This window comes from Macaca fascicularis, chromosome 18 (assembly GCF_037993035.2).
Source record: "Macaca fascicularis isolate 582-1 chromosome 18, T2T-MFA8v1.1".
Lineage (NCBI taxonomy): Eukaryota > Metazoa > Chordata > Mammalia > Primates > Cercopithecidae > Macaca > Macaca fascicularis.
The window spans coordinates 44,758,803-44,773,863 of record NC_088392.1 but is presented as its reverse complement, the minus strand read 5'-3'; the positions used below and the strand labels follow the sequence as shown (position 1 = coordinate 44,773,863).

The window sequence follows — 15,061 nt, the reverse complement described above, 5'->3', positions numbered from 1 at the left end:
TCTGACTGGATCAACTCTAATGAATTGATGTGGACTGAGACTAATTTGGATTGTGAGCATTTGCATAAAAATGGGTACAACTAAAGTGACTTAACTCCATTTATTCCCAAGTGAGAGCTAAATATCTGACTGCTAATCCTGTTTATGGCCTTCATGCCCCAAGCATATCATAATTTGAACAAAGAATTACCTTCCCAACTTGTGTCCATGGTATAAAGATGACATATCAGTGAGTTTTTCCAGAGGAGCTGTTATGCAATAGAAATCTGACAGCTTAGATTTCCTGAGGTGTTCCATGGAAATTCTGCCTCCATCCATTCGGTGGGAATGCCATGGTGGTGCAGTGTACTAAAATGGGAAATTTTCATCAGACTCATGCCTGCTTTGCCCATTATCAGACTTTTTAGCAGCCACGTTGTGAAAACACCTCAGTCATTCTGCCCCTGTGCCCACAGGCTTCTGGATAGTTTCCAAACTGTGTTTGTTTTCTGAAAGGAATGAAAAGTTTAATACATGTTTGTGGGTTTTTTAAATATTAACAATAAAGAAGGCTAAGAAGTGGCCAGGCGCGGTGGCTCATGGCTGTAATCCCAACACTTTGGGAGGCTGAGGCTGGTGGATCACGAGGTCAGGAGATCGAGACCATCCTGGCCAACATGGTGAAAACCCATCTCTACTAAAAATACAAACAATTAGCCGGGTGTGGTGGCAGATGCCTGTAGTCCCAGCTACTTGGGAGGCTGAGGCAGGAGAATCGCTTGAACCCAGGAGGTGGAGGTTGCAGTCAGCCGAGATTGTGCCACTGTACTTCAGCCTGGGCAACACAGTGAGACTCCGTCTCAAAAAAATAAAAAGAAGTAAAAACACTGCCTTTTCCTTACCAGTCTCTGAGCTCTCCTTCCTCAGAATAACCACTGTTACCTATTTTGATGTGTTGCTTTACAGATGATTTTGAATGCATTTTAAATATGTCTGTACCTAGCCCATGATGAGCACACCTGCAAATTTTACAAGCAAGGCATACTATACATACTTGCTACACCTTCTAGTTTCTTGATGGTTGTGCCTTGCAATCTGTCTGTCACAGAATTTGATGTTTGCCTATCTCCACCTTCAAAGGGCTGTGAAATATAAACTCCAAGAAAAGCATAAGTGGCATTTTTATTCATGGCATCACAACTGGGAGTTTCAGGGACCGAAATGGAGAATAGGAGGAAGGAAGGAGGTAAATGTCAGCATGACTGTCTTCCTTAGATAGTTACAGATGCCTTATCCAGGTGTGATACTGGGGCCTCTTCATCCTCTGCATGAAACATGCTGTCGGCAGACTGGGGTCATGGTCAGGTATTAGAGTATGGTCAGATGGACCAATATGATCCCTGGGTTTAGCGTCCAGCTACCTGGAAACTTCCAGCTTTGACATTAAGAGCTGTATGAGTGAGTTCAGTTCTCTTTTAACCTTTTAGAAATGTGTTCTCTTCATCTGTAAAATTGAGAAAATTGTAATATCCACACTACATGCTTCACAGGGTTGCCACGAAGCCCAAGAGAAGCTGATCTCAAAATGGCAGTGAGATAATGTTACTCTGGGAGGGGACTGTATCACTCAGGTTAGTTAGGATAAAAAAAAAAAAGAGTCAAGAACCAATATGGTAAGGCCCAATTTGTTGTTGTTGCTGTCAGTGTTATGTAGCTGACAGATGGAGAAACTGAATAGGTAACCATTTGAAATGGATTCACATGCCCTCAGCCTCTGGACTTACATTTGGATGAGTTAGAGAGCCTTGTTTTTGCATTGGGGTGGGGAGGAAGGTGCCCATATATTCTTAGTCATGTCAGGGAGAAGAACTGACCCTTTGCTTGCTGGTTACAATTGGTTCTGAGGAAGCAGCAGGTCATAGTAATGATAGTTGCAATAATAGGGATAATAATAATGTTAAGCACTTTCATAGCACGGACTATGCACTAGGCACTGTTCTAAGCACTTTACATCGATCGACTTGTTGGATGCTCACAACATCCCCTACAAGGTAGTATCATCACCACCCCATTTTTACAAGTAAAGAAGTTTAAAACTTGGAGAGATTAAGTAACTTGCTCTTCATCACAGAGTTGGAAAGTGGCGGAGCCTGGATTCAAGCTCAGGAAATGGAACTGCAGAATAGCTCTTACTGTTTGTTACATAGGAAATTTCTAGGCCCTTACAGGGGCACCTCCTGACTCCTCAGGCTTTTCAGCATCATCTGACATGACATATGATGCCTGTTATGACCAGACACTCAAAGGCCCCCAAACCAGCTCTCCTTACCCTACAGGCTGATGACACACTAATCCCCACAGTTCATCTGCCACCTCCAGTATGCTGGCCTCATCTGCATCATGTTTACTCCCCTCCCATGCCTTAGCCTATGCTCTTACCGAAAGTGCCTTTCCCTCATCCTTGAAGCTTCAGCATGAGCCTTTCCCCACTTCTTTCAACACTGATCTCTACGTCCTTAGAACTCCCCAAACACCTAGGATAAGTAACACACAAGCCTGCACAAGCTTGCTGTCCAATTTTTCCTTCTCACTCAGTCTTGTTTCCCCAGCTGGATGAGATGAGAAGTCTTACTAGGGTAGGAGCCATGTCTCTTCCACTCTGAACTCCCCATCATGCTGCACACAGCACAGCCTCTGTAAAGATAGGAATGTACATCATCAGAAGGCAAAGGGTCACCTGATGGATTATTCTGCTTCACTAGGCCTATGCTGTGACCCCACCACTTCCAGACAGCCAGCCTAGAATGGCATCACTCCTAACCTCAGCCACAAAAGCAAAACCAGTCATAGCTATTTTTCCTCTTTAAGCATTTTTAAATTTCATTCTTGTTGTACCAGAGGGAGGTGTTCAAATCATTTGACCATTTCCTCAGATCATGTCCAGGTTATATGTTGTCTATCTTCCTGTTCCCTTAAAGTGACTGAAAGCTTTGGGGTTGTTATTTTTTAGGGATGCCAAGTCCCCACTTAAAAGTGGACCAGACAGCAGTGCATAGTAAGAACGAAGGCTCAGTGCCCACCATGATGACCAGGAAGAAGCCAGCCGCAGTTGACAGTGTTGCAATTCCACCAGCCCCAGTGTTATCTCTCCTTGCTGCATCCGCAGCAACATCGGACGCAGGTGAGCACTTTTCAGATGCTTTGGGTTCACCCCAAGCAAGACGAATGTGGAGAAAGCCCACTGAGAATGGCCTGTCGAATACAGGTAAGAGTACTCTGTTTTGCCATCGTCCCATAGACTCTGAACATGGGAGCTGTTTCAGCACTGGCTCTTTGAAGTGGGAGGAGATCTGAGAAAAGAAGGAGATCTCCTGGGAATGTGGAGGGTGGGTACTCTGGAATATTCTTCACTTTATTCTAACATGGGTCCACTGAGTAGCAACTAAATGCTAACATTATTAATCACTCTTTGTCAAGCCTTAGGAATTACTAATCTCTACATCAAGGGCCTTATATATGTTATTTCTTGTAGCTCATAAAATAAACACTTGTATCCTCATTTTCAGAAGAGGAAGCTAAGAGTAAAGAAGCCTGCCCCAAGAACCTGTGGACAGTCAGGATTCCAAAGCCCATGCTCTCAACCAGTGCATTTCACTGTCCCTTGCTCATCAGGGTTGAAAGACAGTAATCACTGATTTATTGATGCATCGATACCTCCTACCCATGAATTGATGAATTTCTCAGTAGTTCCCAGAGTCCTCGCCAACAGTGGATAAAATATAAACTCCTTATTTAGATATCTCAAGTTCTCCACAGCCTGGTCCTTTCCACCTCTGTTCCCCACAGTGCCTCCCACCAGCCCCTGTGCCCACCTCCACTGTGTCAAGCTCATCCCTGCCTCCAGGAAGAGAGGCCTTGGGTTTGACTTAACACCGGAACTTGGAGACAGCCTTACTCAATTCCTAATCACATCCTACAAGTCCTTAAAACACAGCTAGTCACAGCTCCTCCAGGATACCCAGAATGTCTACCATGCAGTTCCCATCATTTCACAGACTGCAACTTCTCCCATGTAACAAAATTGCACATACCTCAGAGGCAGAGTCAACTATTTAGATTCTTGCTATCTCCCTGACATGCAGCATGACAATGTTACATACATATTTCTTGAATTAACATATTAATATAAATGTGGCAAGCACATTACAGTATTTAGAAAGGCCTGTTATGATTAGAAACCCAAGAAGATACTCATTCTTAATATTTAGTCCAAATTCATTTTTCAATTTAGCAGTTTGCTTTGAGTAAAGAACTCAACTTGTCTATATAACTACCTCCTTCATGGAAAGCACTGGTAATTAGAAAATGAGCCCAATTGAAATAACAGAAAGAAACACTTGGAATGACACTTCCCCCAGTTGAATTCAGCAAAATACTAGTAGGTGTTTTGTGATAAAGGATGTTTTCATGGAAAAGTAGGTGTAGGAAAAGCTGCTTCCTTACCCGTGGTTCTTTCTTGCAGGGCTTTTCAGGGCCTTGCATTGACCAATGTGCATTGTGAGGTTGCAGGATCATATCTGAACACACAACCCTTTTTTCTGGGACTCTCTCTTAACATCTCTTGGAACTGGTGTTCTCTCCAGCCATTTGAAAACTCTTGCTCTGAAGGAATGGGGTCATCTCTCAAATATGATCATGAGCCTTTACTTGGTGTGAAACAAAAAGGTTTTGGTGGAATTGCCAGGTAAATGGTGACAGTGAGGAGTACAAGAAGAAGACAAAGGAGGGAAAGTCACAGAGAAATGCAGAGGAAGTTGCCCCTGAGATTTGATGGATTAGTAGCACCTTGGAGGGAGGGTGTCCAAACAAAGGGAGCCAAGTTGGGCAGAGTCTTGGAAGTGGGAACTGGTGCTATGGCTGACTTCAAGGAAGACATCATTTGGCTTAAGCAAAAGATTTGGGCTATGCTCTGCACCCACCCAGATCAGTGGTTATTCAACCTTGTCGATTAAGCACTGGAGACCTCCCTTTATGGATTGAGAAATTAGCCTTTGTGTTTCCACCTTTGCCTGCCATGCACAGATATTCCTCTGAGGCAAAAGACAGGTGCCCCCCTATTTTCCTCCCCTGCACTCTTTCCCTTCATTGTGAGAGAACTTATTCTTGGGATCACATGCTTATATGGGCCTGCCTCCTCTAGTGCATCCAGTAAATAATTTACAAATATGCCAAATGGGCAGTAGAAACAGGTGGGTATTACACTTTTATACTTGACTCCCTGGTAATCAGAGCTGAGCCCAGACGCCCCTGTTGCAGGATGCAAGAACGGGCTGTTTATTTTTGGCAGTACTTAAACGAGACCCTCATGAGAATTTCACAGATTTGGTCCATTTCCGGGTCTCTGGCTGCTGAGCTGGACTTTTGAGGGGAAACAGGCCAGATATCTACCCCAGGTGCTGGAAGACAGACCTTCCTGAGATTTCACTCCCCACAGATAAAAAGCTTCCCGCAAACCTGGGAGAGCTAGAAACACACAGGCTGGGCTTGTGGCCAATGCTCTGTTTTACACGTGAAGAAACTGAGGCCTCTTGAGATTCAGAGATTTGCCTGAGGTCATACAGTTGGATTGGAACCCAAATTTCCTGATTTACTGCCCGATTTCCAGTGGATTCCCACTTCTGTCATAGTCCCAACATGAGCAAAGGCAGATTTTTTTTTCCATAAATATGGACTTCTACTTCTTTTGGAGAACAGTGAATGAAGCTCATAATTTGATGAGGTAGATAGAGAGCTTTAGCCAAAGCCAAGCACATAGTAGGTAGTTAATAGTTTCTGGATTTGATCTTATTTAATTAGGTGCTTGAAATATATAGTAACATATATAGTACAGTAATATATATTTCTGACGAAACAACTCACTTAATTTTTGTTTTCTTTCAAGCGCCTTTCTTCATCTTTCACTATAAACAAGGTAGAATTACTTCTGGCTTTAGGCAGGGATCAGCTTATTTTTTAATAGGTTATCATTTCTACAGAATGGTTTTGGAAACACAGACAATTACAGGGAGAAAAGAAAAAGGGAAGAAGAGTTAAACTAGGTGGCTTATAAAACAAATTTAAGAAATCATGTATAGACATAATAAGGTGCTGAAGTAATTCAATTAATTAGAAATTTTATTTAGAAATAATGGATGCAGGCCAGGCATGGTGGCTCACGCCTGTAATCCCAGCACTTTGAGAGGCCGAGGTGGGTAAATCACCTGAGGTCAGGAGTTCAAGACCAGCCTGGCCAACATGGCGAAGCCTCTACTAAAAGTACAAAAATTAACCAGATGTGGTGGCATCCCCCTGTAATCCCAGCTACTCGGGAGTCTTCTGCAGGAGAATTACTTGAACCCGGGAGGTGGAGGCTGCAGTAAGCTGAGATCGCGCCACTGCACTCCAGCCTGGGTGACAAAGCGAAACTCCATCTCAAAAAAATAAAACAAAAAAAAATTTAAAAAGAATGGATGCAAAAATACCTAGTACAGTTCCTGACACATGTTACATGCTCAGTAAATAATCACTGAGTGAAACAAATGATTGAGAGGCAGTAGCTGTGTGCTTTTACAGCATTAAATATGATGAGAGACATCTGAGAAAAACATAATCTTGAAACTGCCTTTTTTTTTGTTTTTGTTTTTTTTAAAGATGGAGTCTTGCTCTGTCACCCAGGCTGGAGTGCAGTGGCGCAATCTTGGCTCACTGCAACCTCCGCCTCCTAGGTTCAAGCAATTCTCCTGCCTCAGCCTCCTGAGTGGCTGGGATTACAGGCACATGCCACCATGCCCGACTAATTTTTGTATTTTTAGTAGAGGCGGGAGTTTCACTGTGTTGGCCAGGCTGGTCTCGAACTTCTGACCTAAGGTGATATGCCCGCCTCAGCCTCCCAAAGTGCTGGGATTACAGGCATAATAACAATTAAATGAAAAACATTTGACAGGCACTTTGTAGGCTGCTGGAAAATACTCGCCAAATAATTTCTCAGTCTCTAGTAAGAACAGTACTGTTTTCAAATAGGTGATCTTTGATAAAAGTACAATAAAGGAACATTCCCACCTTATGTTATAAACAATACAGTATGGGAGAAATGAATATGGGTCAAGGGTTTACAAATACGTGTTTTCTAGCTTGTATGCCTATATGCATGTGCTATATGGGTCCCCCAGGTTTTTGTTTCAGGCAATTTTTTTACTTTCTCAGAGTCTCAGAAGCATACTGATTATGACATTATTGATTTGTAAAAGGGGGCCATCGAGGAGATGCAGGAGGGAGTGGCGAGCTGGGAACATGTCAGTTTGTGAGCTACTGGGAGGGAGGATGGCGGTGGCTGCCAGAGGTGCTCAAACAGATCAGCCTTGGTGATCAAACTGCTCAATAGCTATTGATCAGCTGCAGTTCCCTGGTGCAGCCATGGAGGTCTGATTCAAGGGAGCACTGCATCATTTTTGTGAGTAATTAGGGCTAATGCAGTAAAAGCGCCACTAAAGTTTGCTCAAAGTGAGGCATAACTTGAAACAACTTCTATTACACTAGCCCAATAATGATTTAACAATCATATCAGATAATCCATACCTGAATAAGCCAGGCTGATTTTTCTGATTTTCTAGATGTTGAACTAACTTCTCAGGGAGATCATGTAATGTATAGAGAATTTGTAATTTCATTTCAGAAACATGTTTTCTCCCCTTATTTAAGATGAGTCTATATGAATAAGTAGATTCCAAATGGTGGTAAGAACTCAGTAAAACATCAAGGCAACAAAATCTGAATGGTTTTGCACTTGAAAGACTAGACTAGCAATAACGGGAAAACAAGTATATCCTTTCTCTCTCTCTCTCTCTCTCTCTCTCTCACACACACACACACACACACACACACACACACATCAATATTCTCTCATCTTAAGTCCAAGGAGAAAAAAAAGCGCAAACATGTATCAGCCATGCTATCATCAGATCTCAACTGCTCGAGGTGTAGCTCAGTTCAAGATAACAAGGAAGTAGAGTGAGCACAGCTCTTAGCTTATATCTGTTTTGTATCAAGGCTAATCCATTATTATTTCAAACTATATTATATACCATGTTTAAAACTACCAGAGCCAATGAATAAGTAAAAATATTTACATTTCATAAGTCTTTTAAATTTTTAGGCATTTTGTTTCTCATGGCAGGGACTAATATTAGGGAAATCATTTTGTTATTAGCCAAACCATCAGTCCAATCAGAACTAACTGATACCTGTAGTCAAGATGCAAAACCTTAATCTTGAAAAATTATTTATCTTTACAAATAATAGTGGGAATTCTTAATACTAGTGAAATCAGAATGAAATTTAATATACTAGTAGCTAAAACAAAATGATTGTGAAAATTGCTTTCAGCTCCCAAATTCTAGGATACCTGAGTTTTCTCTTAGCCACCTGCCATCTATGGAAAGGGGCCCAGAATAATGAAGTAATATCCAGCTACAAAAAAGAGCAATGAATAGGAATTTAAGAATGATGCAATTATTTATTTTACTTCTTTCTTTGTTATGTGGAGTCATGATCTGAAGCCCCTAACCAAAATAACAGGTCAAGTCAGCCAAAATCTTATCTTTAGAAGAACGAAAATAGAAGAAATAAAGGTGCAATTTAATAGGATTTGGAACATCCAGGGACCACAAATATATACACTGAAGAAGTCACCAAATTGTAAAATATATTCCTATGTGCCCAGTCTAATCACTTAAAATATTCAGTAGAAAACCTCCCAAAGAAGATCCAGAGCAAACAAAGCTTAAATTTAAAGTAATTGTTCAAGTTGACTGAAAAGCGCTACCTATGGGCTCATGCTGAAGCATCACAAAATGAGCCGGTTTGCCCTGAAAGCTGTGCTGAATATGACAGGCCCATGAAAGGCGCCCCCTCCTGCAGCTCTGGGCCACCAAGGGACAAGGGACTCGGCAGGGTTGGAAGCTTCTGTGTTTTCCCATCACACACCAAAAGCCTTCTGAAAAGCCTCCAAAACCTGTTGTCATTTTCACTGTTAAAGGAGACATAAGTTCTTTTCTGATTTAATCTGAACCTCCTAGAGCAGCTGAGCCATTCCTATGGCCAAGGGAAGCCCGGGGAAGCACCAGATCTTCCAGAATCTGGCGCTGCCTTCTGCCCCAGCCTCATCTCCTTAGAAATCTCAACCAAATTTCCACTCCTTTGGGATTTCCACTGCCACGGTATTATTTTCAAAAAACTAAAAAAGTTATTTCAAAGGCTCATTCAACTCTTTAATGCAAAAGACAGCATGGTGGTAAAGCCAGCCCAAAGGAGAATTAGAGAACGGGGCATTATGAGAATGCAGGCACTGGAGAAAGCGTGTAGAGCAAGTTGTTCAGTTAGTGTCGTAACAGGCAATAAAATCATAACCTCATAGTTTATCTCTTCTACCAAAGAAAAATCATTTGCTTCTTTGGTAGGCAAAAGTCCACAAGTTAACATAAAAGCTGGCAGATTGGCCAGGTATAGTGGCTTATACCTGTGATCCCAGCACTTTGGGAGTGGATCCCCTGAGGTCAGGAGTCCAAAACCAGCCGGACCAACATGGTGAAACGCCATCTCTACTAAAAATAATAATAATAATAACAATACAGGCTGGGCGCGGTGGCTCACGCCTATAATCCCAGCACTTGGGAGGCCGAGGCGGGTGGATCACGAGGTCAGGAGTTTGAGACCAGCCTGGCCAACATGGTGAAACCTCATCTCTATTAAAAATACAAAAATTAGCCAGGCATGGTGGTGGGCACCTATAATCCCAGCTACTCAGGAGGCTGAGGCAGGAGAATCACTTGAACCTGCTGGACCTGGGAGGCGGAGGTTGCAGTGAGCCAAAATCGTGCCACTGCACTCCAGCCTGGGCGACAGAGCAAGATCCATCCTCCCTGCCAAAAAGAAGCTGGCAGGTTCCAAGCCTTTAATCAGTAGTGGACAGCAAGCCTAACAGAGGCACATGTTCCTGTACTGTTAATAATCCTTGGGGAGACCCAAAAGGACTTGTCTCCTTCCATTTGCCTTGTTTCTAAGTTTTGGCTCATTTTTTCTATATACCACACATGGGCCATGAAATGCTCTGGTTGAATGCATGTGTTCTGACTTTATATTGCCTGTGTTGAAATCTCAGTGCTCCACTCACCAACTGGGTGATCTCAAGACTTCAGTGGTCACATCCGTAAAATGGGGAAAAGAGTATCACCTAGAGTCAAGGATTGTGGTGAGGAATAATGGAGATAATCCTCGGGAAATGTTTAGCAAAGTACCTGATACATAGTAAGAGTTCAACAAGTGGGTGCTGTTTTTGCTGCTGCTATTGTTGATGTTGTTGTCTGTTTTCTTCCCTGGATTGTTTTTATTTTTGTTCCACTTGCCCACCTGTCATGCCCTTTGAATGGCTAATTCATGATGCTTCTTCAAGCCTCAGCATAGGTGCCTTCAGCTCTAACAAGCCTTCCCTGACACTCATACTGAGAACCACGCCAAGGTCAAGTTGAATGCCACATTCTCTGTGCCTCACTGGCTCCCTATAAGCTCATTGATCATAGATTCCTACATTTAATACAGTGTCTGTGCTCCACCTATGCCCCACAGTGGACCAGAGGATCGCATAGTCCCTGTGGCCAGATCTTATTCAACTTTACCTAGCACTGAGGTGGGCAAACAATAGGTAATCACTAAATATTGGTCAAAGTGTATTGAACAACTGTTTCCTGCACAAAAGTGTTTCATTCATGAAAAGATACATTCTAGAGTGTATGAACTCTAATATTCATTAGAGTTAAGGGGCAGTGATTTTCCTTCAGTTTCTATATCAGATCCAGAAGCAGCAAACCACCCTAAGAAAGTTCACCAGATAGAGCAACCTGGAGCAACTTGGGAGCCCTCCAGCCTCCTTTGTTCATTAATAGCAGCCCAGCCCTTGGTTAGTCTCCCAGCGTATTGAGAATGATTATTCTTGAGTTAAGGATTCAGCCTATATGGCGTTGTACTTGCACTACAAAAGCATGTATTTATTCAGAGAAGGAGGAATATGCACACATATGTGTCTTCCTTCACTCAGAAGTTCTGTGAGAGTTTCAGGATAGGCCACTCAATGGAAAACAGGAGAGTGCATCAGCCTATGCAGTACTTTAATTATTTTGTATGTGTTAGTCTTGCATTGTGGCCAGAGTATTGGTTTCACTAGGACAGCAACCATTTCCTATTTAGGTTTTGTCTCACTCAATAAGTATTGGGCATCTCAATTCCCAGAACCTTGGAATGTACGGAATGAAAATAAGAGAAGCAAAAGCCAGGAGTCTTGCTGTTAAGCAACTCATAATCTTATTTGAATGTCAGGAACCTTGCACGATGCTGAGTGCATAGTAGATACTCAATAGACATGTCTGGACTTCACTTAGCTAATTATTTTCTCTCTAGAGCTGAGATTTTAGGAAATACAGAGGTTTAATGACAGGTTTGAAAGTGCTGTGTCTTAAGAAGTTTAACTCAATTTATCTTCTCTGAATGCTTCATACAGATTATGCTCCCAACACCTCATGCCACAGTCAGACCCTCTTAAAAACAGAGTAAGGATAATAACACATTTTATCTTCCTCCCAGTGATAGTATCATTCACACCTCCATTGAAGCCCAGTGGGAGGTTTGGCTGTGAGGCATCAGATGCCTGGGGAGTCAGGTGCGATTATTGTAATGACCTCACACTCGGAAAAGAGAACCTCCCATACGTGAAGCGATTTCTATTAAGATACTCATTTTATATCAAATATTCAAGCTCCTCTTTATAAATGGGAGAGAATGGAAGGAGACTCTTATAGGGGCAGAGTTTATGTGGCAAAGAACAAAAGGGCACAAATATTTTATGATCAGTTTTAAGATGAAAGTGCGGCGCCTGCCTTGTTCACTGGCACTTTCCATTTCCAGAAGTCTAATTAGATTGTGGGGGTCATGATGGCGAGATAATTTAGTGGCAACTGAAAGCAACTGTGTTAATGAGAGGGGGGCACTGTGCGTTGGGGTTCCTGTAATTAATGGAGAGTTTTTGAAAAACTTCTTGGTTCCAATAAAGTTGGCATAGTGAGCCCAACTACAGGAGTAGGGAGTGGCAGGGCAAAATCTTTCCTGCTATTGCTGCAGAAATGGCCTCAGGCAACGCAGAACTATGTAATGACTGTCATTAAGAATGATCTTGAGTGGTCCAGGCAGGCTGTAGTCAGTCTAAGACGGCAGAGAGACAGAGAAGAGGCATGGAGAGAAAGGAGGCAGGGAGAGAGAATAGACTAAGGATTGTGAGACAGGTGTGACAAAGACAGAGAGAGAGAGAGAGCACTCACCTGTCTGCTCTCTCCATTCTCTCCCTGGGAGACACTGGAGTCATCCCAACATATCCTCCCAAGGACTCTCCTCCTGCTGCTTCAAATAGAACAGACTAGACTAACCTGGATTACAGTAAACTAGAAGGGACCTTTGCCAAACACTTCATGTTGCAGATGAGAAGATTGAGGCCAGAAGGGTTACAAATATTGCCTAACTGGGAACTAGGAAACTTGGACTCTTTCTGGCCACCACATTGAGGCAGAGTGAAACTGGATTTGAAATTCAAGGGTCAGGGTTATTGCAGAGTCCTCATTACAGTACTGCCATACTTTTTAATCCATCCCCTTAGGTTAGTCACAAAGTCTCACTGAGATTTCTGAGTTCTAGTTTTCTCATCAATGAAATGAGAAAAATAATTTCTGCCTTCTAGGCAGTAGCAAGAAAGAAATGAAATATCAGATGAAAACACCAATCACATATTCAAAACTTAACATGTAAGTGTTTTATGAAACCCTCTCATGTCAGAACTGAAGTTATCTCATGTCAGGATTTAATCATGTGAAGTCACAATTTAGCCATGTGATGACTTAGATCATAATATCCATTAACTATCCTTTAGAAACTGATATGTATCCTCACTCTCCCTTCCAAATACTCTTATCTCAGGACACAGTCCAAGCCCCCTACTCTTGAAGGCATTAGTGACTATATCAATCTCATCTTACTCAAACATCTGTAAGACTTTGTTAAAAATTGTCAACCTTTTTTTTAAGAGCCTGCCACACTGCACTCAATTCTATGAATGATATATACAAATAGAAGATTAGCCCCTGCCCCAGAGGAGCTTTAACACTACATGGGAAGGCCTGCCTCCAAAACATGAGATGACCAAATAGTATTTTTAAATGAATAGATCGAATAACAATCTGAGATACTAACAGAACTATTATTCAGCAGTTGATTTCAACTGAATGGTACTAAGAGATTTCTCTTTTGGGAAGAGAAGAGTTAAGATGGACTTCTAAAGATAAACTGAATTAGGTAAGCAGACAGAAGCTAGGAGATAGGGATACAGCACTCATATGGAAATAATGGCAGATGAGTCTGGAAGGGAAATTTGAGATCAGAAGATGGAGTACCCAAAAGTCTAGAATAAGACAGGGTCACTATTCTGACCCGCAATGATAGCAAAATGACAGCCATGGCCCAGCTGCTGTCTACACTTGTGTTTTGGTTGGCCTACAGAAGGTTGTAAATTTTAAAAAATTAATTAGCAGTTTATGAACATCAGAAGATTTACATAATAATCAAGCTTTCTGACTTTATGAAACTATCATCTTTGGGCTCAGATTTTTTAACTGGCAGCAATTGATTGGAATAGGATAAATTTTGTCCATTAAATGTGCCATAGTCTCTTGTGTTTACCATGCCCTGCCTCCCACCTTTCTTCGTAACCCTGACCAGCTTCTCTCAGTATCTTGAATGTCTGGCTCCCTACAAGGAGCAATTGAAGGCATTGAACTGGAGCAGGATCAAAACAATGTGCAGGAACAGTTAATCTAGCAGCGATGATGTGTCATCTGCAGTAATATCTTCTGTTATTTAATTATGGAATTTAGGGGGTTGGAAAAGGCCTTCGAGATGGTGAAATTCAGAGAAATTTGGCACTCCAGTACAGACAAGAGTATAAAATTAATGAGGAAACTCGGGTTTTATCAGTCTTTTTCTAGCTCCTTGTCTTCTTTGCTTTCTTAAGGAAATATAGCATGAAACTAGCTTTGACATGAGACAGCCATTGCTTGAATTATTGCATTCACAACTTCTGAGATGTGTGCCCTTAGGAAAAAAATACTTGGTTTTCATCTCTGTACTGTAAAGAAACTAAGGGATACTAATCAAGGTCCTCAAGTGGTTGTTATCACAGGTAAATGAGGAAATATGTGAAATACTGCAACATACACTGTAGGTTTTCCAGAAATGTTAGTTCCTTCCCCGTCACCTTCATTTGAGGGCAAGAGCAATGCATTCTACTTGCCTTTTATGGTGTAAGGTATGACACAAAGCATAGATGTTACAAAAATAGTCCCCGAGTGTATGAATGGTTGAAAGCTACCTCCTCACCCCCACAACTAGGAAAGAGCTGAAAGTCCTTTTCCTCCTCTTTCCCCCATCCAGGACACCTAAAGTTTAAGATCTGTTGTTTTAATGTCCATTGGAACTAACTCTGTTAGTTTATTTTATGGAATCAGCTTTTGAAAGGGACGTAAGGAAAGACCTCACTTCCACCTCTCTTGGAGTGTCTGACCTATTGAAGAATACTCTTCCCCAGGAGTTATGTTTTCCTTGATACCTCTTTAAACTAAAAGAGACCAGATAGTCTTCATGAGACAATCAGGAAATATAAGTTAGTGCTACCAATGGATAGTTTCAAAAGACAGCGAGAAGGAACTGAGCAAAGGAACTGAAACTTTTCAATGGTCCCAGCAATGTGTGTGAAAACTCTGTGTGGCCGGGATCCAGGGCTAGCCAGCATCAGAAAAATGACAGGACACAGAACAAAAGAGAATGTGCCTAATATTACCTATAAATTCAGCAGGGATCCTTATCAGCCTCCAAGCAGTCTTCCCAGAGTGCCTGGGGATAGTTTTGTTACTCAAAAATTCTCCTCCAGGGGATCTTCTTGAAGATATTTTGAAAG

The 15,061-nt window shown here is 42.0% G+C and overlaps 1 protein-coding gene across 3 annotated transcripts in view; it reads left to right on the top strand.

Moving 5' to 3' along the window:
• SETBP1 (SET binding protein 1) overlaps window positions 1–15,061 on the top strand; it is a 383,239-nt gene that overhangs the window by 350,513 nt on the left and 17,665 nt on the right. For all 3 annotated transcript variants that reach the window (XM_045377737.2, XM_045377738.2, XM_065533893.1), the window contains exon 5: window positions 2,990–3,160. In XM_045377737.2, the coding sequence (XP_045233672.2) occupies window positions 2,990–3,160 (171 nt within the window). The remainder of the gene's footprint in view (window positions 1–2,989; window positions 3,161–15,061) is intronic.